This window comes from Phodopus roborovskii, unplaced genomic scaffold (assembly GCF_943737965.1).
Source record: "Phodopus roborovskii unplaced genomic scaffold, PHOROB, whole genome shotgun sequence".
Classification (NCBI taxonomy): Eukaryota; Metazoa; Chordata; class Mammalia; order Rodentia; family Cricetidae; genus Phodopus; species Phodopus roborovskii.
Window position 1 is genome coordinate 13635489 of NW_026125278.1, and position 27012 is coordinate 13662500.

At 42.4% G+C, this 27012-nt stretch overlaps 1 protein-coding gene across 1 annotated transcript in view; it reads left to right on the top strand.

Moving 5' to 3' along the window:
- The window catches only part of Erich3 (glutamate rich 3), a 103002-nt gene that overhangs the window by 47762 nt on the left and 28228 nt on the right, over window positions 1-27012 (top strand). Inside the window, exons 7-10 of the mRNA XM_051195925.1 lie at window positions 3625-3843; window positions 9531-9711; window positions 15852-16038; window positions 25049-25353. Coding sequence (XP_051051882.1) covers window positions 3625-3843; window positions 9531-9711; window positions 15852-16038; window positions 25049-25353 — 892 coding nt within the window. The remainder of the gene's footprint in view (window positions 1-3624; window positions 3844-9530; window positions 9712-15851; window positions 16039-25048; window positions 25354-27012) is intronic.

The following is a 27012-nucleotide window of genomic DNA, read 5'->3' on the forward strand; positions in this document are numbered from 1 at the left end:
GTCTGTCTGCATTGGGACCAGCTTTCCCATCCATGTGTGAAGTTACTTTGAGGTGCACTTACAGGAGGATCTGTCATCATTTAAATGTGCTGAAATCATCATGCCCAGGGTTTTGACACTACATCCTTTTCAAGGTTATATCCTGGGTAACTTTGCTCTTTAGAGTATTAGAAAGCTAGGTATGAAACAGAATCCACCTAAACAGGGAGGACCAAGCCAGGCCATTTCCACACTGGCCAGACACTGTGTTCTTAACATGTAGAAACGTTTGCTAGCTTAAGACTTTGTCAAGAACATAATTGCTATTAAGAGGCAGGGATGAATGTGCTTCATTTCTTACTAGGAAATACCACCCTTTAACCTAAGACATTGTCCCCTTTTACTGACAAATGCCCTTCCTGCAGATAAGGGCTTGTGTTTTATACTAAATATACATAGGCAACTGTGGCATTCCCAATCCACCGAAAATGCGTTTAGCTCATGAGCATGTTTTACACACCTTTTTTTCTGGAATTTACTGGTAGCTTCTTAAATGCTAGGAGAAGTTAATTGGAAAGTGGTGGCTTTTTGTTTGCAGAAACTGCTTGGAATGAGACAGGCTCCCGGGTCTTAGACCTAGGGTCCAGTTGAAGTAGCCAGGTCCTATGAGACCACATCAGGCTACTTAAAATAATACACAAACAGGATACTGTCACTTTATAGTAATCGAAAATAGGAGAGTTGTCCCGACCAGGGGCCATTAATCCACAAGCATCACCAAATGGCCAAAGCTTGTAGCAACAAGGCTTCCTCCCCCTTGGTGGAGCCTCCTAGGAGACAGAGTCACAAAGAGAAGGTTGCTTGGCAACGGAAGAATCAGAAGGGGGCTGGGCTGTGTCTGGAGGCAGTGTTCCTGGATCAGGTTAAGGCTTCCAGAGGCACCCACCTCACCTTAGAAATGGGCTTGCCAAAAGTAGCCGAAAACGCACAGGTGTTTGCCTCAAACTCTCTGTGTCCTCCGGGGTTAGCTTTGCCCTTAGGGCTGGACACGCAAAGCCTGATGGGTAGGACTCCCTCCCCATTAGGCAGTGCTCCAATGGGTACTTTCCAAGTTTGCCAAGGTGATTATATTCTTCCCAAGCTTCTGTAGTTCTGAGTTCTACTTTGGTAAATTTTCTTCCTAGACATACCAACACTGGTAGTGAGATGACATATGTTGTTTGACTGCCAGAAGCTGACTTTTTTTTTCCTTTCAGTGATTTCCCCCCAAATTACTCTGAGACACTGTATGCAAGTAATAGTTATATATACACATGGTGATATGTACATACAAGTCAACTTTTAAGAGTGTGGGTTACTAAAGAAAATGCACCGGGTAGCTCACATGTACCAACAAGGCGAAGATTAATTTCATATTAGTTTCAGTTACCTAAATTCAATGTTTAAATATTTTGGTCACTTATGATAGGCTAGGAACTGAAGAACAATTGTTATTGATTATCAAGGAAGACACCAGTAGCAGCTTCTTGGAGCTTACAATGTAATATGCATAAGCAAAAGAGACTATGAAAGAGACATGCTTTTATTAGTGGTATCAATGGTGAGAGTGTGGACGATCAGACAAGCTCCTTATGAAAGACGGTGGCCTGTATTGTTGCTAAGTATGTGCTGGGCGCTGGGCTGACCCTTTTCCTTACTGAAAGAGTAAAGGGTATATAGGTGTAAGGATTGAAAATGTCACAGATAAAACCAGGTTGAACTTGTCATAGCAGACAGTGAGTATCTTCAGGAAAAAGTGGTTTGTCAACAGCAGGTTGGTTTTGATGCCAATACCCATTTGGCAAACATTGCCAGTGTTCAGACAGAGTCTCTTCTGTCAGGAGAAATCAGTACAAGTGTTTCCAAAGCACTGCCTGGAAGATCTACCACCATTTTACCATGTAGGAATCTACCCAAGGAACAATGCACATGGATGCAAAGGAATAGTCAAGGCCGCTTAGACCTGTCATATTTACAGTACTGAACAACTGGGAAAAGTTTTCCCCATTATTGTTTAAAATGCTCAAGTATATAAGAATACACTGTAAGTATATGTAGTAGTGTAGAAAATTATCCAACATATTATCAATGTAATACAGAAAACGAACAAGACATACATTTTTCAAAAATATTAATAAATGCATTTCCAAAACAAGTCAATCACCCGATATCTGCTATCATATTTGTTCCTAAAAGCAATTAAAGTCATAAAAATTCCCAAAGTCCTAGATTAATTAATTTAAATATCTGTATCACTTGCATTATTTCCAGTTTGATATTCTAGAATCAATGCAACTCTTTGCAGAAAAAAATTCCTAACAATAAGAACACTCTGTAATTTAACTTCTGGACAGTAGAACCTGCTTACACAAAAGTGGTGGCTTATTCAAGGTTTGAGATAGACATGCATTTACTTACTCTGCTTTTATTTACTCTGTAACCAGTGCCCCTTGGAGAACTATTTTCCTAGAATAAATTTTCATTATTAGGCATTTCAAAATTTAGACTAAATTGGCTGAAAATTAACTAGGAGTAAAAAATATAAATTTAATGTAAATTTATATTGTATAATTATAAATACTTCTTATAAATTGGTGTAGAATGGATAAAAGTATTTAAAGGTGCCTTTTAAAATTTAGAAATACACTTCAGATACACAGAAAAACCAATTTTTAAAAATATTTAGGCTCAAGTCTGTCTGGTAAAGATTATTGGTTTTACTTTTGGAGCTTTTACATGATTAAAGCGAGGCATTGTGATTAAAACCTCAAACAACATAAAGATAGATTAATGTTTAAAAATTTCCATTTGTTCTTGCTTTTTAAATAAAAATCTACACATAAACCACTTAAAAGGCATCATACTGCTTGTGCTACTGTGTTAGTATAAATATGCTCATATTTCTATACCCTGTTGAGAAATATATAATCTGACTAAATAAACAAAGCAAAATTTAATTATTTTCCTATATATGGGTTTTTAGGGTGCTGAAGTTTTTAGAGTTGAGCTGAATAAACACACACTTGAATAATACACTCATGTGTGTGCCCAAATGCACTTTATAGCTGAGTAATAATACTTGTACTAAACAAGTTTTATTTTTTGTTGGCTGGATTTCTAGGTCAAAGAGTATCCTCTTTGAATTTTGGTGAATATTTTGGATTGTCCTTCACTAAAGTTGACGTAATTCAAACAGTGTATGCCTGGCATTTTTCACAGCCTTGCTTGTCCTGCCCTGATCAAACCTTGGGATGTGTGAAGACAGTACTTCCTGTTGCTCAGTGCATGGACCGGCCCAGCTTTATGGGTCAACCCTGCATTGCTCCTGGTGTACAATTAACTAACTTAACTCTCCCTGGAGTGCTGATCTTCTATTAAAACTACATTTACACAAGGTTAAAAACATGTGCTTATTGAATTGGCAATAGATACAAAATGTGATTTTAATGGAGGCAAATGTGTATTGTGGGTTGGCCTATCGTTTTCAGCCTGGTTTGTGTGCAGTGACAGTCACCCAGGCTTGCCTTTGATCTGTGTTGGGGTTGCACTGGGGGACGCTTATGCTTGTGTGTCACTGGGTCTTAACATCATGGTGTGTGATTACAGGGCAAGAAGGCAATGATGAAGTTCAGGAACTCCATGGACAATTCCCAGAGGCTGGATCCCTACCAACTTCCAGACATTAACAGTTACCAGATACCTGTCCCTCCCACACCCCTGCCCCAAGCAGTAAAGATCTTCAGGGAGAACAGGTCCGAGCCTTGGAGGAGGAAGAGGCTTCGTCCCATCACAGCTCCCAATGGCTTAGAGCCCCTCTGCCTTAGGGTGATTATGATTCAAATGTTCTTTTATTATTGTAACACTGAAGATTTCACACCAGCTGGGTTCTAGATCTGACATAGAAACGTTTTCTAGAATCAAGTACAAAACTGCATTACATAAAGAACTATAATGTTTTTGCAAGCATGGCTATAAACACAACTGAGTCAAACGAGACATTTGAATAGTTCAGCTGAATAGCTAATTTAGCAGACTTGGTGACAGAAGACTCGTGAAGTCTCGTGGCCAGATTTAGTTTGACTGACTCCAGTATTTGCTTCCCTTAATTCAATCATTCAGAGTATCTTAACGTTCAATTCATGAAAAATCACGGATTTAAGCAAACCTAGAGGGTGTAACATATGTTATCAAAGTTTGTTTTTAATGGCTTATCCTTTGAAAATGCTGTGGTTCCTCACACATTACCCCCAGGCATGGATATACACACACACTTGTAAGCCCATGTGGACTACACAGTTTCAGTCTAGTACGAGAGCAAAGGATCTCTTCTCTGTCACATGGTAAATACACAACCACATTAACCACACAGAACTTCTCTGACTTCTTGGCAGATAGTGGGATTGACATTTTCCCCAGTGAACGTCAAGTAGCGAAGTGTGCAAATGCACACACACCGCGATGTGTGTGCGATTCCACGTCAGCCCTGTCTCCAGCACCTCTTCCAAGCCCAGGCTGGCCTGTGCCTCGCTCAGCAGCTGCTCCCCTTCTCAGCAGGCCAGGGCTTCCTTCCCCCTGCTATTTCAAAAGTCCTTCTCGCAGTTTGATTCCCCCCAGTCCTTTCTCTTTGATTCTGTCTCTGGCAGAGCCTGCTCTCTCTTCCCTGAAGACTCCTTTGGCCCCAGGGCCTCCTCTTTGACTGATTCTGCACTCTGCAGTTTGTGTCTTCGGCCTCCTTGGCACATTGTCTCTGCTTCTTCACATAGAGCAGGCTTTACATAGTTATCAAATCCTTTCTATGTGGACTGCACCTTAACCAGTTTTCTCTTTTCAGTAACATTTAAAAAAAAAAAAAACCACACCTTGAAAGTTTCACACTTAACATACTTTTATCGTATCAACTCCCAAACTACCTCTCTTCCACTGCCCCCGAAACCGACCAGCCAACTTCCTGGCCAACTTTATGGCTCTTATTATTATTATTATTCATTAACTAATTGTTTCTCTGAGCCCTTTAGTGCTGATCGTTTGTAAATGATTGTGGGGTTACCACTGGGTTGTGGATAACCTATCAAAGGTAACCTCCCCAAATAAAAATGACCATCCTTCCCTTAATATCACCAACTACAAAAAGCTCCTAAGTTGGGGGAGGGGCTCAGGAACTTAAACCCAACCTGTGCTGGTGTAGTGATTGGCTTGGTTGTGTGCAGGCAACCACAGCTGTGTGAGTGAGCTGATGTGTGTGCCAGCCCCATCAAATTCAGAAGTTAGCACTGCACAGCCCTCTACCCAACCCCCTTCTCTTCCTGTATCTGAGCATGTTCCCATGAGCCGCCCACAACATTCCATCCCTTGGATGTAGGGATGCTACCGTGCAATGACTCGTCTTGGCTTCTTTGTTCCCTGGATTTCATTGGTATCTGCTGTACTGTTTCCTTTTTTATTTCTAGATCTCTCCCTCCCTTCCCCTCCTCCCAATATTCTTTTTGAAGAACCAACAACTTTTTTTTTTCATTGATTCTTTGTTTTTGGTTTTCGGTTTTTATTTCACTGATTTCGGTTATCTATTCCTATCCACTGTTTGTGGATTTGTTTTGTTCTTGTTTTCCCAGGGCCTTAAGGCATGTCTACAGTTATTAATTTGAGATCTCTCAAGTCTTTTGATGTGGGCACTTGGCATTATCACCTTTTTCTAATTAAAAATAATTATTTTTCATTTTATATAGCAAGCCTGTTTTTCCCGCCCTTCCCTTCTTCTATCTCCAACTTTGTCCCTTTCCCACCCCCTCATCTATTCTTCAGAGGGGGGTAAGGCCTTCCTAGGGTAGTCAACAAAGTCTGGCATACCAAGTTAAGGCAGGCCCAAGCCCCTCTCCTGCAGCAAGGCCGAGCAAGGTATCCACCATAGGGAATGGGCTCCAAAAAGCCAGTTCATGCAGCTGGGGTAGAGGTCCTGGTGCCACTCAACTTCTTAATTAATTTATTTATTTATTCATTTGAGACTGTGTTTCTCTGTGTAATAGCCCTAGCTGTCCTGGAATTTGCTTTGTAGATCTGGCTGGCCATGAACTGAACAAAGATTCACCTGCCTCTGTCTCCTGAGTGCTGGGATTAAAGGCATGGGCCACCACTCCAAGTGACTTTAAAAGGATTATCTCAATTGTGTATGATAGTTTTTTTTTTTTTTTTTTTTTTTTTTTTTTTTTTGGTATTTTGTATTTTCCTTTACTTAACTCTAGAAATTAAAAAAAAAAATTCCCTTCTTAATTTCTTCAGTAGCCTGATATCCATTCAGTAATGTGTGTTTAGTCTCTGTATGTTTGAGTCCTCTATGTACGTTCTGTTGTTTGTTTATATTGCTGTTGATGTCTGGCTTTGTTCCATTATGGTCAAATAGAATATGCTATTTTAATTTTCCTATATTTATTGAGATTTTATTTGTATCCCAGTATGTATGTCCAAGTTTGGATAAAATGTTCATGGAATGCTAAGAAGAATGTGTGCTATGGAGTGTTTGTACGGAATGTTCCATAGATACCTTTTAGGTCCATTTGATTTATGATGTCACTTAACTCCCATGTTTCTCTCTTTAGATGACCTGTCTACTGTTGAGAGCGAGGTACTGGAATTATTATCCCCGTGTTGGGGGTTAATATTTGGTTTTACATCATTTAGTACTATTTTATGAAGTTGGGTGTGTCTGGGTTTTGTACATAGATATTTATAACTATATCTCCGCAGCGGATTGTTCTTTATCGAGTGTGAAGTACCTTCTTACGGGGGAATTCAGGCCATTTAGCATCCAGAGTTATTATTGAAATCTCTGTACTAGTACCTGTCATTTTGTTGATTGTATGAAGTTTTCTCAGACCTCACTTGATAAACTGCTATGGTATTGTTTGTTAATTCTCTGGGACCCCTGTGTGTTGGGTGCGGTTTTCCTCATTGCTAAACCAAATTGTTTTGTGTAGAGCTAGAATAGTGATCATAGAAAATGTTTATTTATCATTCATATTTAATGGATAGCTGTGGTGGGGAGAATAGTTGGCAATTGTGGTATTTCGGATTGTGGAATATTCTTTCTAGGTCCTTACAGCTTTCTAAACTTTGCTGAGTAATCACAATTATTCTGGTTGACGTTGATTTGACCTTTCTGTCAGTTTCTAATAATGCTCTTAGTATTTTTACTGTAATATCCCATAGGGAGTTTCTTCTCAGTCTATTTAGAGTTCTTACAGTCTGTATATAGATGCTCATCTCTTTCTCTAAGTTTGAAAATTTCCTTGAAAATATTTTCATACAATCGGTATTACAATTTTTTTTCTGTTTCCATAATCTAAAAATACGATAATTAGTTTTTTCATGGTGTTCTGAATTTCTCCATTGTTCTCTTTATATAATTTAAAACTTATTTACCTTAACTGTCTGATCTAATTTCTCTAACTTTTTCTCTATCCCCGACACTATTTTTACACAGTCTATTCAATTGGTGATGTTTACTGTGTATTATTAAGCTTTTCATTTCCAGCATTGTCCCAGTCTGGCTTTCTTTACTAATTGTATCCCTCGTGGAATTCTGCATTCATATCTTGTATTGGCATCTTCATTTCATTCATCACTGTTTTTATTCTCCTGAAGTATGTTCATCTTTTTTGAGTTGCATGAATACAGTTATATTCACCCTTATACGCATGTATGCACACACAGATAATCACAATGCACGCATACATGCGTGCACACACAGGTATGCATACCTATGTTTCTCCTTTTGGAAATTCTTTTTATTTTGCCTTTTTGGAATTCTTTCTGCTAAGGGATAACTCCTCATTTTACCTTTTAGTTTTGTAACAATCAACGTTTCTCTCCTGTTTCTATTTATTTGTCTTGACGCCTTTCTTGCTGCAGAAATCTTCATTTTTATTTCCCACATAATCTATTGAAATTTTTGTTCTCAATATTTAACTACGACCTTGGTATTCATTGGCCATCTGTTATAAAATAACTTATTTGGGGGTTGGAGAGGTGCCTCGATTGTTAAGAGTATTTGTTGCTCTTGTTGAGAACACTGGTTTGATTCTGCTCCGTTCATGATTTATCCCCATCACATTCCTTGTTGTGACATTTCTCTGGCAGCATCCCTCAGGTTATTCCTCCCTGTCTCCCCCAAAGCTTTGCGTCTGCCCTTCCAGACACTCCGCTGGCCAGACTCATTTCTCTTACCTTCTTTTCTCACTCCCTCGGCTTTATTTTGTTCTCACCCTCAAGTCTGAGCATCATCTCGACTTCAGCCTTGAGTCTTTCTTCTCTGTTCTGAGAAGAGCATCATCTTCTCACATCGTCTCCCCCCCCCCCCCCCCCCCCGGCCAGTACAGCCTAAGATGCAAAGACATCATAGTCAGAAGTCAAACTTGTTCATCCACTCATGGGCAAGATCTTAGTTCTGCCCATCTTCCAGCCCTCTCTCCCACCTCTGTCAAGCCAGCCTGGTTACTGCTTCTTCTGGCTCATTCTTAATTCCATGGTATTATCATCTGGAAATATACTTACTTTCAAACTACCTACTTTTTTCACTTAATTGTCTGTTCTTTTATATATGCTCTGTGAACTTTTAACAAAATATGAAAATTTATTCTTCATGGTGATACTAATGACATCTACTATTTAGTGAGCCCTTATAGTGTTTAACATGCCATATGCACAATAAGCCTTAAAAGGGTCATACACTTCCTTAACTTTAGAGATGAAGGACATCAGGTTAAATAAATGGTGCATGATCACAGAACTCATTGCCATCATCTTAGGTAACCCACACAGCAAGCTGAACTGTTGTTGCAAACATCATACTCAAGAGAGACTAATTTATTTTCTCTCAACTCTTGGGATTAGTTGTAGCTGATCAGCTGTTTTCTTCAACAGGGAAACTAATTAGAAGTCTACATCATAATCCCAGGCACTTGACATACATGATCACCTATCCTTATAGGGACCCCAGGAGGAGTTATTGTGTCCACGCACCCTCAGGTAGAATAAATCAAGAGACTGTTGTCTTTACTCACTTACAGAGATGAAGTGGTCATTTCAAAAACTATTGCCATGTCATTCATGATCAGTATCAACTCAAACCAAAACAACACCAGTATATTTTCAGTTCGTTTGAATCTTTATTTGAAAAGTAGCTGGAAGAGTCCAAAGTCCTTTCTACCTACACATACAGAGGAGAACTTTTAACACACACACAGAGGAGAACATAAAGTGGAAAATAACAAAATTTGTTCGTATCCCTATCATTTACAAAACTCAAAGCCAAAATCTGGATGCTAAAATCCTCAAGAGGAATTTATTTAGAAATGTTTCTGATTCTTACACATTGTATGCAATGACCCTTTGTAAATTATTTTTTGGTTTTTATGGGGTGCTTGGGATTATGTCTGTTTTTCGTATTATAAAGTCACGTGGGGACAGGTTGTCTCATGGGAAGACACACAGTCAACAAGTCTGTGCTTTGTCTATTCTAGGATACGGGAAGGATTTATAAAGCGGCCCCACATAGCAATGCAGTTATCACAATGGTCTATTTTGGGAAGAATGTGCACCTATCTTATGATGATCCAGACTTTCGAGATGAAATCAAGATTTACCAACAGCACTGTGGAGGAGAGAACCTTTGTATTTACAAAGGCAAACTGCTCGAGAAAGGTACAAGTCAACATAAATTAAAAAAAAAAAATGCTTGGGTTGATGTTCCAGATAAGCTGTTGTTGACATAATATCAAAATGACTTGAACCACTTTGTGAAATTATGCACATCCAGGGAATTATAAAACAGCTGCCTAAAAGTAAATCTAGAGTCACAGCTCCTTGATTAAAACTGAAGCTGCAGCAATTACCCCTGAAGATTGTAGAAGACAGATTTTGGAGTTCTTTAACCTGGTAACAGATTAGTTTTGGAACACACACACACACACACACACACACACACACACACACACACACACACACATATGTTAACTCTTTGGTGTGCTATATTGATTGATATTATAGGCTATTATTGTAAGAGAAAATTTACTAACTGGCAATTTGTTCTTTAGAATATATGCAGAGAAAAAAATTGCAAAACTTTTTAAATGTCCTTTTTAGTACCTTTTCTTTCCTTTGGTTCTAAGTTCACACTTGGCAGCATAAGCTATTTTTATTAACACACATTCCCACACACTGTGGTTGTTCCTTTAATATTTAGTTTAGTAGAGCAGCGATGAAAGGGGGCATGCTTACAAATCCACGTTTAGGCCTTGCTTGCATAGGAAGCTCTCTCTTGAAATCACTGTCAGTTTTCATAACTATGTAGGGGGCCTCCAAACAGACTGAGGAGCTAGGAGAGGACTTCCGTACACATGGAATTCTTGAGTGACCCTACGGGAAACAGTTCCAAACTTTTAAAACTACAAATATAATGTGACATGTAAATGGAGTCCTATCTGGGTGGCCTAGTAAATAAGACACATGGCGGACCAAGCTGGCAGAGGAAGGTGCATCTGGGCATGGGTTATCTTGGGTATGTGTGCTGATCCTGTGTCTTTGTGTTGAGACACGATAATCTTACACAACAGCATGGAGCAGGACTGAAGTCATTGGTTCTATCCATGCTCTAATCTGGTCTCAGCTTGTCTTAGCACTAGGAGAGTAATTGTTTAAGGCTGAAGAGTCCGTTTGTTAGGAAGCTATCGTGAGCTTCAGTAACCAGAGCGATTTATCCGGGCTATCAAGATTCTGCCCTTAGTTATGTGTGATTCTGTGAAACGTGAATAGGTTTTTTAGGTTTCTGTGGAGAATACATGAAAGACTTCATTCATACTTTTGGAATAATTCACTCATTAAAACATGACATTTGCTAATTTTTCTTGCTTCTTGAAAATTAAGAATGACAATAAAAATTCATGGGAAAATGGGTCTGAGAGCTTCCTTTTATAACCAAAGTCATTCACTGCACTCACTGTAGTTAGGTTATAGAGTCTGAGCCACTATGAGTTGATTTTTATGCATCTATGAAGCCCCTGGGATGTTTCTGCTTCACATAAGGACTGCAGTTTCCTCCAAGCCATGTGTATCCATCCCTTCAAACAAAAGGAACTAGGGCTCCTGTGGAGGCAAAGAGTGTGAAATTGATTTTCTGGCCTTCTAACCGTCTCCACCTCTTGACTCGGGTTTCTTAGGCATCACAGCTCAGTCCTACCTTACTCTTCCCTCCCTTCCATATCAAGCCTCTTCCACAGAGGGTCCTCTTCTCCTGTGATGTTTACTTGGCCTGCGGTGTTGCCTCTTCTCTCCCCTTTAATTCAAATCCCACTCAGCCATTGAGTATGGCAGAAGCCTTTCTGCTTCTCAGCTGACTTTTCCTGGGTTTTGCTAATGGCTACATTGGGAGCCTATCTAAATATAGAGTGGAATATCTCTACTGTATTCCCACCTCATTCCCCTCTTCCTCAACTCTTTCTTGTTTTATATCAATTGCTATTTTTGAGGTAGTTTTATCAAGATATAAATTACTTGACATGCCATCTATCTATTATATGTGTGCGAGCTATTGGTACTCAGGGATTGTGTAAATTTGCAGGCATTTTTTGTTCAAGTTTCAGACTCTTCATTGTTTGTCTGTTCCCTGCCTGTTTCCCCTCTCTCTTGACTTGTTGAGTCAGTAGTCACTTTCCTGACCTTGCTGAGTGCAGGCCAGTTGAACAGGTGATTGTATCTGCTCCACAGTTGAGTCCAGATTGGGATATAATAATAATAATAACAACACAATATAATAATAACAGTAATGATTCCAAGGATGTACTGTAGCATGTTGGTGTACACACATATTGCAATCTGTGTTAGTCAAGGTTCTAAAGGAAGAGAACTGATATAACACATGTGTGTGAGTGCCCGTGCTTGTGCACGCACACACTCACACACACACACACACAGATATGTGTATATAGACATATGGGATATATTAGAGTGGTTTATAGTCTGTGATCTGGGTAATACAACAATGGCCGAAAGTCTAGAAGTCCATGAGAATGGATGTTTCAGCAATCCCAATCTGGTGCTGACATCCTAGAGAATCCTGGAGAGCTGCTGGTCTTCAATCTAAGTAGGAAACCCGAAGAAGAAGTGTCTCTAACACCAATGAAGGGGTTGATGTCTCATCCAAAGTCTAGGTAGACTTGCTTACAAGAGCGAGGGCAAGCAGGCAACAAGCAAAGCTTCCTTCTTCCACGCTCTTTGATCAGGGCTGCCACCAGAAGGTTCTGTCCAGATATATACTGAGTCTGCTTCAAATAATCTGATTTAAAAAAAAAATAGCTCACAGGAGTTCCCAGCTGGTTGAGTTTCGTTGATTTCGGATGACAACTGAGATGAATCCTCACACCATTTCTTTTCTTTAGAGTGCTAGAGTGGTTTTGGTTGCCCTTTGCCTTTGTGTGGGAACAGTTTGCTATTCTGACTTTTCTATAATGTGCGTTTTGGAGTCAGTGTGAAGTCTCATCCTTAGAACTGAGATGCAGCAAGTTTCCAGTTCTCAGGCTGGCGTCTGATTTCACAGGCCAACACTCATCTGTGACCTGGCAAAGGCTCAGACCCTCTGCTAGTTGATGTATTTGTGCGGTATTGGTTCCCCAGAGGTCTTTTTAAAGATGGTGTACACAGTGGACATTTATCTTCTATGTTTGGAGGCTTGAGACCCAATGTGAAGAAGATGCCAGGTTGGGTTTCTTGCAGAGCTTTAGGATAGAAACCTTCCCCGATTCTGGCCAATTCTGTGGAAGGCTTCTGTGACAGCCTAATTGCCAGTGGCTCCCTGCTATGGTCTGGCTTGTTGCTTTCACTAATTAAGGCTCTTGTCTTTGGGAACCTCTGACCTTCCAGGTGAGCTGCTCAGAGACAGCTACTTATTAGTGGAAATATCATAGGCCAAGGGTTTGTTGTCTCCTGCACCAAATGATGTCATGCTCCAAGGACGGAAACCTTCTGGGTGTTTCGCCATTCTCTACCCACTTAGAGCATTGGTCAGCTTGCAGCAGGTGCGACGCTAGAGAAGCCCCAGGCCAAAGGCCACAGGCTCTTTCTGCTTTCTCATGAAGTATGTTTTTCTCTTTTTGTTTGTTTTTGTTTTCTTTTTTCACATGAATTATATGCTGACCACCTTAGTTGTCGGTCTATTTCCAAAGACATATTTTTAAGGAGAGAGGATGCCCTTAATTCATCATAATCCAGTGTATTATTCTTCTGTTGCTGAATTATAGATTCTTGAAGGAGGAGACTTCTGTATATACAAGTGTCTTCATCTATGTGTCTATCATCTATCTATCTATCTATCTATCATCTATCATCTATCTATCTATCTATCTATCTATCTATCATCTATCTATCTATCATCTATCTATCTATCTATCTATCATCTATCATCTATCTATCTATCTATCATCTATCTATCTATCTATCTATCTATCTATCTATCTATCTATCATCTATCTATCATCTATCTATCTATCTATCTATCTATCATCTATCTATCTATCATCTATCTATCTATCTATCATCTATTTATCTATCTATCTATCATCTATCTACCTACCTACCTACCTATCTATCTATCTATCATCTATCTATCTATCTATCTATCATCTATCATCTATCTATCTATCTATCTATCTATCATCTATCATCTATCATCTACCTAATCTATCCATCCATCTATACTCAGGGATCTCTCTTTCCTTTAATACCTCAGTGGTACCTATCATCAGTGAACAGCAAACATCTCGGCTTTGCAAACACTGTAATGCTCTTTCTAAGGTCACATGTTATGACATGGATAGGCTGGGGGCCTTCCATCCCTGTCATCTCCAAGTTCATCTGTGAAGGATGGGCACAAGGACTCAAACTCCATGCCCTGCGGCCTGCATTCCTCCGACTACTCCAGGAAGAGGTCACAAAGTCGGGGATGGGGAAAGTAAAAATATGTTAGGATATAAAATTACAAAACAGAGATTAAAGGCAAAGGGCACAAAATCTTGTTCATTAAGTTTGGAAATGACGAAATAGTCAAATCATTAGTTATGACAGGGGGCTATCATGTCTGGCACTTGATTCGCTGTGCCCTTCCCCTAAATTTTCCCTTAAATATTTGTTTTATTTTTATGTTGTGTGTATGTCCACCTGTGTGGAGGTGCTGAGTGAGGCCCAGAGGGTGTTGGATACTCCAGAGCTGGAGTTCCAGGTAGTTGTGAGCCACCTGATTGGTGTGGACACTGAACTCGGGTCCTCTGAAACAGCAGCAAGCACTCTTGACTGCTGAGCAACCTCTCCAGCCCTTCCCTGGGGCTTTTTGAGTGTACCTTCTCATGGTGGGTACCTAGGGAGTTCTAAGGAAGCAGCTGAATGAAGGGATTGTGGTAGGTGGATACAGATTCAACCTGTAAAGAGGTTAAACTGTCTTCCTAGCCTGTGATTGAGGAATCTGTTTACCAATAAGACTGGTATGCTTTTGAGGCCTTTGTTTCTTAGCTTCTCCTTAGCTTAAATTCTCATCCTGAATGCTAAGATGAACAGCATGGGACTTTCTCAGGTCTAATTTATTTTTTTAAAGACAGATTGCACTTGAGTGAGGAAGTTTCCAGGGCTCACAGTAGCATACTCACAGGCACTCTCGAGAACCCAACAGGACAGAGGCTAAAATAATGACTCACAAATAGATGATTTGGGGCCTCCTTTGCCATTGCAGTAGGGTCTGAAGGAACCAAGATGATTCCTATCACAGGTTTTAGAAATACACAATTAAAGAAAGCACAATTAAAGCAAGAAACCAGAGTTTGTCCTCAGCTCTGCTGCAATGCTTTGTTTTGAGCGGGGAAACTCTTTGGAAAGGGTTGGCTGTCTGTCTTTTAACATCACCCCAAGTGGTTCCACTGCACATTAAAGTTTAAAAACCTCCAGTGCAGCCATATTTGAACAGATTGTAATGAGAACTGTGTCAGGTAATATATGCATCGCAGAGACAGGGAGCCCCCTGGAAGTGGCATGTGCAGCAGGACTCTGGGTCATTTTATGTAGAGCATCTCTTAGGTAGGACCTTGTTACAGAGAATTGTAAAGATTTGGAGTGATTAAAACTGTATCACAAACATCAATTCTTAATTTCTTGGTAGGATGCTTTAAGAAGTAGGGAGAAAAAAAAAAGAATCTCAAATGCAAACAGAAGCAAGTGTAGCTTGGAGTTGAAATGCTTCTCACCAATATATGCACTATGATTAGAATGCTTAATGCCTCAGTCAAAATGTAATACTTGTTATGTGAAGATCTGTGGTGTGTGTGTGTGTGTGTGTGTGTGTGTGTGTGTGTGTGGACTGTCAAGCATGTATGAATGTGTGTGGTGCCATTCCTCTGGTGACATCCACCTTGCTTTCTTTGAGACAGGGTCTCTCACTGCCCTGAAGCTCACCTAGTAAGCTAAGCTGGCTGGGCAGTGAGCCCCGGGATGCGCCTGCCTTTGCCTCCCCATTGCTCAGATTATAAGCATGAGCCCCACCCTGGGCTTTCGAGAGAAAACAGTCTCTGGGGATGCAGGCTGGGCTCACAGGCTCACAGGAATGCATTTGGCCAACGGAGCTTGGCAGCACAGACATGGCCCAGCACATGAGGCGTCCTGCTTTCGCCCCCGCAACTGAAGAAAAGTTCTCGGATAAAACGCATGTTCTGTAGCGTAATATTTTTTTGTTTGAGAAGGAAACTGTGACTTGCTGCACATCAATATGAAGGCAGGTGCTCTCAGAAGTGTGTGTTTTTCATTTGCAGAAACCTTTCAGTTTATCTCCAAACGGCACCATGGCTTCCCCTTCAGCCTCACCTTCTTTCTGAACGGCATTCAGGTGAACAGGCTCAGCTCCTGCTGTGAGTACAAACACCGCAGGAGCTCCAGGCTGGGAGGCAAGAGAGGCTACTTCGGGTTCGTGAGCGTGGAGAAGGCCTCTCCTTGCTACAGGTACGGAGCACACGGCTGGCCGCTGCCAGCGCCATCAACCACTTGGCCATGTTTCCCCTCACTGATGCCTTTCTCTGCACAGTTCTCAAAGAACACACATCAGTACATACAATCTCAAAAACACAAGTTGCAGGGTGTGGACCACAGCCATGTCTGTTTTTACTGAAATTATGAAACATAAACCAGATTTCCAGATGTACTATATAGTGGAGATGAAGGCTGTGGCATTTTAAATTCCGTCTGGATTCTCATCTCTCTTCTACCTCACACTGCCTTAGATTCCAGCTTTCTTCATTTCTTTCTTGTTATTCTTGTTAATGGCCCAAGGCTAAACTCCCACACCCATGTGGCATGCCATCGTCTGCCTGTGTGTGTGAATTCTCCAGGCTGTGCTTGCTGGAAGCATGTCCACACTCCTAGGTTACCTAATTTTATCTCTTTGCCCTGGTTTCCACACTAGGTGTAAAGACTGCTCCCTTCTATAAGCTTTCATGCAGGGCACCCTGGCTGCGTCTAGACTCATACATACTTGGAGGCTTCTTTTACTGTGCTTTTTTTTCTCAAAATATTCCTGAATAATGGACTAAACATCAAACTAGAACACAAAACATTCATGAAAGGATAACACTGTTTCCATTTCCCAGAAGGAAATAATATACTAATAATCTGATCAATACAGGTCTAATAAAATTAAGCACTAACTAAGGCAGGAGATTTACTGGAATGAGCAGGACCAGGTTGGGGGGTGCTGTTCAATGTAACACAATCAAGAAGCAACCCTATGAAAGAAGCTTTCTTCCTACAAACAGCTTTTCAACTAGAAGATCTATGGGTAGGACAGAGAAAGCAGTGTTCTTGATGTGTTCAACTTGTGTGATCAGAGCAAAGTAATGGATGGAATAATGCTAGCAGAGACTGGAGAGACAGTGGGAATGAGTCCAGGAGTTCTTCCACGGCCTCTGGCTTTGACACTGAAGTTAGCTGCCTCTCTATAGCAGGTGTTGGGAGATGCTCTGTGATGATCCTGTCTGTGATGGTTTCTAAGGGAAAACTTGAAAAGATGGAGAAGAGTCAAAGTCGCTGTGGTCCAGGAAGTAGGGAATGACAGGAAGAACGGAGAGGGTTTGATTTGCTGCATGCTTTGATGGTAGAGTTTATAAGGCTGGGCCTTGGCATACATTTAAAAAGTAGAGTCAAAGGTGACTCAAACGTTTTTGTTCTAGGGCCTGGAGAGATGGCCCAGGGTAAGAGCACTTGCTGTGCGTTCAAGCATGATGGCTGTGTGCGTTCAGATCCCCAGCACCTACACAAAATTCCAGTGTTAGGAGGCAGAGACAAGCAGATCCCAAGACTCTGAAGGCCAGCCACCCTTCATGTCCTGCTCTGTTCACACAACCCATGCTTGCTTTGTCCCAGGAAGACCAAAAGACAAATACAAAAATAAAGAAAAGAGGTTTGTCTTGAGCAACTGGAAACATATGCGTTTAGTGCATATTTAAGTTCAGTTGTGGAAGACGCAGTTGGAGAGGCAGAAGAAAGGGGTTCTAGTTTTAGACACAAGCAGTTTTAGAGTCCTGTGAGACAGTGCAAGTGAGGTAAGATGTCCAGAGTTGAGGACAGTTTTGTAGTGGTGTTCATAAAGCCATGGGATGGGCTCTTAAGGTCGTGAGGATCCCGACAGATGATCTTTGTGCCACGGAGAAGGGGTTACATGAAGGCGGGCGTGCCAAGTTTCCACACTCATATCAACAAGTGTCTGACAAGAGCTTCAGGAGGGAGGGTTTTAGTTTGGCCCAGGGTGTGAGGTGAGGGCCATTACGGTCGAGGAAGTACAGCAACAGGAATGTGCAGAGGTACCCATAGCCAGGGAGCAGAGGGATGGATGGAGGAGGGTGCTCAGTCAGCCCCTCTAAAGAATTCGTGATGCAAAGGTTGAGGTGGAAATTCTGCTCCTCAGAGAGGGTGAATAGCAAGTAACTCACCTCCTTTTCCTCAGTTCTCTCCGGAAGCCTCCATGCACCTCCCTGCCCTTCCTTAAAAACCCCTTTGCCTGGCTCCTCCCGGCCACTTCCTGTCAGCTAGTTGCTGACCCAGCCTCCTGACTGCAGGTGAATTTTATTTACTCAAACACACGTTTTCGTCATTAAATGTTCCAGAGCACAAACAAAAGTAGCGTACCTTAAAATAATATTCTACCGCAGTATGGTTCCCAAGACTGTACAGGGTTTGAAGGGCCTTTTAGTTTTCAAGATGAGATATTATGGCATGGATTTATGTTTATAGCTAGTACTGACACATGGAAGAAACTTGAAGATACAAGCTTAACCCTTTGGTAGTCTTGAGAAACTGCCATCCAGGGTTCAAGTAGGATTTTCAGTCTTGATAAAAGGAGGAGAGAAAGCTGTGCAGTGGCTATTAGATGGTGGGTGCTGGCCCCAACTAGGAAGTTCTGTCCAATCCTTTCATTTTCTAGAATAGGAAAGACTTCTCTCTCCAGGTGATGGTGGTGCATGCCTTTGATCCCAGCACTTGGGAGGCAGAGTTAGGTGGATCTCTGTGAATCTGAGGCCAGCCTGGTGTACAGAGTTCCAGAGCAGCCAGGCTGTTATACAAAGAAACCCTGTCTTGATAAAGCAAAGCAAAACAAAACAAAACCCAAACAACAACAACAAATACCACACACACACACACACACACACACTCGCACACACACACGCACTCGCACACACACGCACTCACACACGCACGCACACGCGCACACACGAACACACACACACACGCACTCACACACACGCACTCTCACACACACACACACACACACACACACCAAGAAACAACAAAACAAAAAGAGACTTTTCTCACTTGAGGTTGGGACGAGGAGAGTGAAAGTTCAGAACGTCCGGCTGGACTTAGCACCCACTGGACAGCCTTCTGTTTCCTGTTCAGATGTGTGCAAATCATTTCAGAGATCTTCACTGGGCTCTACGGAAAATAAGCGAGTTTACCCTCTGTCATCCCTGTGAAGACGGGGTGTTACGTGAGAAATGTCGTGTCCGGCTCCTGCGTTTGAACACATAGAGCTGTGCTGCTGTTTGGGAAAGCCATTGACCCTTTAGGGAAGGGAGTGTCCTGGAGGAAGTGCTTTGAGGTTTTGCATCCTGGCTCCACTTCCTGTTCTCCTGCGTGGTGTGGGTACACTGTGAGGCCTCTGATTTCTGAATGGCAGTCCTTCCTTGCATTTCTCTGTTCCTGTCAGCCAAGTTCACTCCTTCCCCTGTGCTGGTTTTCACTGGGGATTCTACCTCAGTAAGAGAAAAATAAACTAATGCACAGCATATTCTCCCAGAGTTGTTGTATCATTGCAAACTGGACCTCTAAGCCCTGGGCACTCTGTTTGAAGGACTAGGATCCAGCACCATCAGATGACTGTTGAGACCCATTCTCCTACTCAGAGCTTTCTAACCCCTGTGTAATTCTGTGATTTTTTAATGTGTGGCTTGCCTATCTATATCTCTTTCTAAGGATGTAAAAATAGTTATGAGATTAAAGATTGAGGCCTTTCATCTTCAAGTGACTTTTACAGCTCTTAGAGAATAGTTACTTTTTTTTCTTTATTAGCTTCAAAACCCCTTTCTCCAAAGGCATCAGTGAATGAAGTAGTCTCCTTTGCAGTCTCCCTATCTGCAAAGGTCCTCTCAAGTGATACGAATGGGTAGGGATGGGTGGCCAAGTCTCCAGTCCTGTCTCCTCAACTCTGCGTGCGATGTCTTCACATGTCCCAGTAATTTATTTGAGCTCCAGTAGTTAGAACCAATACTTTGAATCACACTCGGAAGTTAAGAGGTAGTCAGTGACGGGGGAGCCAGATGCTACTCGCTTTGCCCAATTCCCTCTGGCAGATGGGTTACAGGAAGCCTGAGCTTGAAATAGGGAGGTTTCAAGGTCTTTACGCAGCCACAGCATACATTCAAGTAACGGCGAATCACAGGTTTCAGGCTTTGCCGTTTCCACAGGCCAACGAAGAAATGTCTTCACAGAAGGTGAGGCTGTAAGGGCATCCTCTGAAGATGTGTGGTGTCTTTATCCAGGGAAAAGCCACGCACTGAATGCATCATTGTGATGGGGAAAAGCCCCTATCTTGCTTAATTTGGACGAGACTCTTGGTTCTCTTCTCCTCATGCCTGACCTTTATGTGCAGTGCAAGTCCTGCCAGCGCCACCACACAGGGAGCTGTCGGCGTGTTTAGTGAAAGAACTCAGTTCTTACTTCTTTGGGGAAATTGATTAAGAGCAATTTCCATGCTGCTTGAAGACTGGCAATGGCAGAAAGTTCAGCACAACCTTCAGTTTAGGAAGTTGCACTTGGCTTGGAGATATTTCAGTGGCTGCCCAGGTGTGAGGACCTCTGTGTTGTACTGAAGCTACAACAGACCGGACGAGCTGTGCACTCTTTTCCATCTCCAGCGGGATGCAGGTGGCATGCGCTAGCCCCTTAGATCGTGGGGAGCTCACCTGTGTACACATGGAAGGCACAGGACACCTGAGGAGGGTTTTCTCTGAATCACACACATACCATGGCATGTGTGTATCTACACATCTACACGCAGACACACAGACACACACAGACACATGGACACACACAGACACACGGACACACACACACACGGACACACACACACACACAGGCACAGACATACAGACACAGACACACAGAGACAGACAGACAGACACACAGACACACAGAGACAGACACACGGACACACACACACACAGACACATGGACACACATACACACAGAGACACAGAGATATAGACACAGACACACAGAGAGAGGCAGACACACACACACAGACACAGACACACAGACAGAGACAGACAGACACACACACAAAGATACACAGACACACACAGAGACAGACAGACACACAGACACAGACGCACGGACACACACACAGACACAGAGACAGTCAGACACACACACAGACACACAGAGACAGACACACGGACACACACACACACAGACATGGACATACACACACAGATACACAGAGATACAGACACAGACACACAGAGACAGACACACAGACACAGAGACAGACAGACACACACACAGACACAGACGCACGGACACACACACAGACACAGACACATGGACACACAGACACATGGACACACACACACACAGACCCACAGACACACAGAGACAGACAGACAGACACACACACACACAGACACACAGACACAGACTGACACACAGACACAGACACATGGACACACAGACACATGGACACACACACACACACAGACCCACAGACACACAGACACAGACAGACAGACACACACACAAAGATACACAGACACACACAGACACACAGACACACAGAGACAGACAGACACACACACAGAGAGACACAGAGACAGACAGACACACACACACACACAGAGACACAGAGACAGACACACACACAGAGACACACCCACACACACAGACATAGACACACGGACACACACACACAGACACACAGAGACAGACGGACAGACACACACACACACACAATACGCACATACATATACCCACATATACGCAAGGTGAGTACATAAGAAATTGTCCTTGGATTTGGTGCAGGTCCAGGCAGTTAACCCTTATTATCATTGTTTCTGTTGACTGGACCGGGCTGTGCTCCAAGCCCCTCTGGCCTGCCCTGCTCACAAGTGGTGCAGTCCTGAGATCGTGTGGCGTGGAGCGAGGCACACTCATGGTTTTGAGAGGGGTGGTTGTAGAGATGGGTGACCTCAGAAACTCCCGTGCATCCTCCACAGGCTTTGGAGGATGCTTCTCTGGACGACACCTTCCCAGAAAGAACATGTGTGTGAGGTCTCTGGTGTGCCCACCAGAGGGGCATATGCTTGCCACCCGTCACCCTAGGGCCACATGTGGCAGCAGAACTCTGTGGAGTCTAGTGGGACAGTCACAGTATTCAATCACTAGTTGGCGGGGTGAAAGTCGGCGGGAAGCATGGGACTTTTCCTGTCTCAGTTTCCCCATTTGTGCAGTGGGGATAAGTCTTAATTTATTGAATCCCTTAAGATACTGGGTATGGAGCTAGAGACCTGGCTCGGTGGGGAGAAGCACTTGCTGCTCTTGAGGGTCCTGGGCTCTGTTCCAGCGCCCATACCAGGAAGTCACAACTACTGGTACTCCCTCCAGGGAACCTGGTATGTTCTCCTGTGCTCTGTGGGCACCCATACCTACATGGTGCATGTGCACACATTTAAGCCACATACAACATTTAAGCCACAGCAACAAAAGAATTCCTAAAAATATACATATAAAAAAAAACTGTAACTTGAATGCATAGCGAACAACTTGCTACAGACGACGTGAAATTTCAATGAACACTTGTCATCATGATCATTTCTGTCATGCATCATCAGTGTTGGAATTTTTGTCTGACAACATCTTGAGAGATAGAAAAAAGACATATACATATGACAGTATGTTCACACTACTTGTGTTATAACAGTTTAACATCTGGATAATACGTTCAAAACCAAAGTTGACTTGCAATGACTTGTATAGATCGTTTCCTTTCCATTCTTGACGAACAAAAAAGCTACCGCCAGCGAATCCACAGAACACTGCAGAGAAGGCCTCCAAAAGGCCTTCCTTAACCCAACCATGGGAATTATGTGGAAACAATACACAAAATCCCATGGTTTTTTTTTTTTTTTTTTTTTTTTTTATTAAAGCATGAGTTTTATTTGGGAGCCTGGATGGCAATGAATAAAACTAATTTGGACTGAGGCTCTGCCAGTAACATCTAGCTACTGAACTACATTTTGAGTTTTCTTTTCTTATTTTATTTTATATAACAAAGTCCAATTAAATGAAAACAAACATTTATACACAATATTTGGGAATTTGGGCGTCATTCTTTCCAAACTACTTCCTGCTGGTAAGGGGCGCTGTCTTGGGGGATTCGAAGAAGATTCAGAAATCCTGGCTGTAGTCTGTAGGGCTGTTTTGTCCAGCTGTTTGGAATGTAGGATCACCTGGTACTCTGTTTCTGGTGGTCTGGCGTGATCGAACCACATTAGTCTGGAAGGAATCCACATCTTTTCATTTTCTGTGGAAACAAAAATAGAAATCCTTTTCCCCAGTAACTTGTCCTTCAACTTAAATTTTGGAGTCAAAGCATTTGTTTTTAATTTATTATTTTACAATATCGATCCCAGTTCCCTCTCCCTCTCTCCCTCCATCCCTCCCTCCCTTCTTCCCTTCCTCCCTCCCTTTTACCCTCTCTGCCCTCTCACATGCACTCTAAACATCCTCCCCTCCCCCACCCAATTCCATATGTAGGGGAATGCCATCCAGTTGGGGTCATGTAGATCTGACAGGTCCTGTGAAGTAGGGACTAGGGCTTCTCTCCTGTCTCTAGATTAAGGCAGTTATCCCTCCATTGGGGATATGTTCGCAAAGTCCTTTTGTGCACCAGGGATACATCCTGGCTCCACTGTCTGAGGTCCCTTAGACTGCTCAGACCTTCTGGCTGAGACCCATATTCAGGGGGGCCTGAGTCAGTCCCATGCTGGCTTCCCAGCTATCAGTCTGGTGGCCCATTAGCTCCTCCTTGTTCAGGTAAGCTGTCTCTATGTGTTTCTGCTGCCTGGTCTTGTCCTCTTCATTTGCATCTGGGTTCTAGTTTGACTCAGTGTTTATGTATGGGTGTTTGCTCCTGTTTCCAACAGACATTAGTTGAGGGCTCCTTGGAGAATTTAGTTGTTGATCTCACTCTCCGGGAAGGGCATTTATGATAGCCTTTCCACGGGAGCTGAGATTGTTAGTTGGGAGCAGTCTTGTAGTTCCCTAGACCTTTCTTTGTGTTCAATTTTATCTTCAAACCAATATTGGCTCCCTCTTTTATGTTCTCTCTCTCTGTCTCTGTCTCTCTTTCCTATCTTCTATTCCTAACCAGGCTCAATCTTCCTGGTTTTCTCCTACTTCTCTCTCCATTCGCTGTCCTCTCCCACTTCACCTGAGCTCTGGGGGACTTGTCCCTTCCCAGTTCTGTGACTCCCATGTTTCTTAAAGGGAACACCAACAACAGTAGACTGATTTTGTTTCTTAAAAACTAATCACATATTTTGAATCAACCGTAAATGCAAGTTGTTAATATGTTCTTAGAATAATGAATTTCAAAGACAGTAACGTCTTTTTTTTTCCTGATTATTTGAGTAAGTATTTGTCTAAAAGCTTTATTTAATGTGTACATGTGTGTGTATATGTTAGTGCATGGCACATGTGTGTAGGTGCCCTCAGAGGCCAGAAGAGGATATTGGATTCCTTGAAGCTAGATGGTTATGAGGAACCAAACTCTGAAATTTTTAACTACCTCTCCAGCCCCTTGGTTATATAATACCCAAGGACAGATGGTCTGTCTGTCTATCTATCTATCATCTGCCTATTGGATAACTACCTATGTACCTATATATTTATATAAAAAATCACTATACACATATATATATATATATATATATATATATATATATATATTATGTGCTCTGAGGCTTCAAGACATGATTTCTATAAAGGTTAGTTAATGATGAGTTTTAAAATGTTTTGTTATTGTGATTAAAATTAAGGATATGTATATGTTCAGCCTGGCAGTGGTGGCACACACCTTTAATCCAGCCCTGGGGGAGGTGAGGTAGGGGCAGAGGCAGGTGGATCTCTGGGCATTTGGAATCCAGCCTGGCCTATAGAACAAGTTCCAGGACAGCCTCCAAAAGCTACACAGAGAAACCCTGTCTTGAAATACAAAGAAAAAAATTATGTTCATATACAAGGTTTTCATATAAAAATAAAATGGTTCATTTTAAATCAGTGTATGAGTATACAAGTAGAATATTTCCCCTAGTTTTTATTAGAATGCGGTGTGCATGAGTTATAGTGTGGCTCTGCCAACCTACTATAAAGTTTAATAAAGCCTTCATGCTGGTATGTCTTACAGGTGCATTATTGCCATGGGCCTTGACAGAAAACCATCACCAGCAAAACCTAGGAAAGAAAAGACTGCCGAGAAAAAGGAGGAAACACTGAAGAGGAGCCAGGGGAAACTGAGGAAGGACAGAGAGATTGTGCCATCAAGAAGGAGCGAGGTTGAGGGGAAAGAAACCTCGGTCTCGGCCACTTTTTCAGCCGAGGAAATAAAATCAGGGGTCAGAGAAGTGAGAACGGCTATAGAGGAAATGGAATGGAAGGGCAAGTCAGGACAAGACGTTTGGGAAGAGGACCAGGAAAACACTTTCAAATACGGTAAGCAAGAGCAGGCCTCCCTCGTTGTTGCTGTGGACTTGTCCTAGAGGCCTTTCAGAATGACCTGTGGTTGCTTAGCTGACCCGCAGGCAGCCATGCAAAGGTTCTTTTACTCTTTTTCCAAGAGGGGTCCTGGCCCCGTTAAGTGTTGAGGTCCTTTCTGTGGGAGTGAGGACATAAGGAAGTTTCTGTCCTGCTAGCCAGAGTCAGAATTCATTCCTTTAGAGACCATTTGACCAAGCACAGCTTTGTCTATTTATTTAGTTTTTGAATGCAATTGTAGGAGCAAGCATGAGTTATCCACTTCGGGGTTGTTAAGTACAATCAATATAGGCGTCCTTTTTTGTAACAATGCTCTCAGGGCTGCATGTGGTATTTCCTAAGGAATGGGGAAGAGGGACCGAGTGTCTCCTTACACACAGATCAGGATGGCTACCTTAGAGGAACCTTAGCCGCAGGTCAGGGCTTGCCCCAGAAGGTCTGGCCTCTTAGAATCTACTTTCTTACGTTGCTTGTCAAGGGTTTCAGAGATTCTAGAAAAACAAAGCAAACAAACTAACAAAAAAAACGAGTGCTGGGCCTCATATGATGATGACAGAGATCCTAGGGCTATTTTATCTGTGATTTCACTCACGAAACTGGTGCCCTGCTCACTTCTCCACAATCCTTCCGACTTCTTCCTGTTCCCAGGGGCTGCTGCAGTGTTTACAAAGAGCTGCTTCCCAGTGTTCCCTCTGGTAAGACAGGAGGCTTGAAGAGGCCAGGCTGAGGTTCTTTCCCCTTGCTTTCCTGTTTCACAAACATGGCTGTGTTAGGACCATGTCCTTTCGCCTGAGGTCTGTCTTCTGTGTTGGCGGGGTAATAGGTTTTAACTGCCAATTCCATGAGCACCAGAGGGAACTGGAGACAAGTCACAGCTCTCCGCCCGGCTGTGGCTGATCATGGAGCTCCAGCCAGGCTAGGGGAGATTCTAACAGAGCCACACCTGAACCCAGTCATTCCCATTTAAGCCAGGAGAGGGGGGTGCAAAGGTGTCTTGCCTTGTGCTCTTACAGTGGGAGCTGTCCTCGATACCATTTTACATAATTAATAATGAATTCTAAGTAAACGCCTACAAAATGAACTTCTCAAGTGTCGTAAGCGCTGGGAACTCTGTGTAAGCTGAGTGCACTCTCCCGTGTGTGTCTAAATCATATTGACTCTGACGGGAGATTTCTTAATGAAAGAGTGGTCTTCTTGCTATATCTTTATATCTTTTTTCCCTACTTTTATAGTCTTTCACAGAGAAAAATTTCAGTTAAAGCTTACTAATTAAATTAATTAAAATTTCAGTTAAAGCTTATGGACTAGCCCTGGGGGCTGGAGAGCTGGCAGAGCTGTTAAGAACACTTGCTGCTCTTCTAGGATACCTGGGTTCAGTTCCCATCACCCACAACAGGTGCTTCACAATCACTTAACCCCAGCTCCAGAAGGTGCAGTAATCTCTATGGCCTCCATGGGCAACTGTACATATGTAACACACACACACACACACACACACACACACAAACACACACACACACACATAAATAAAAATAAAATCTTACCAAAAATCGCCCTGTAAACTGCTCAGCAATGTTTGAATACAAATCTCTTTATTTTCTATCTGTTTGCTCTTTG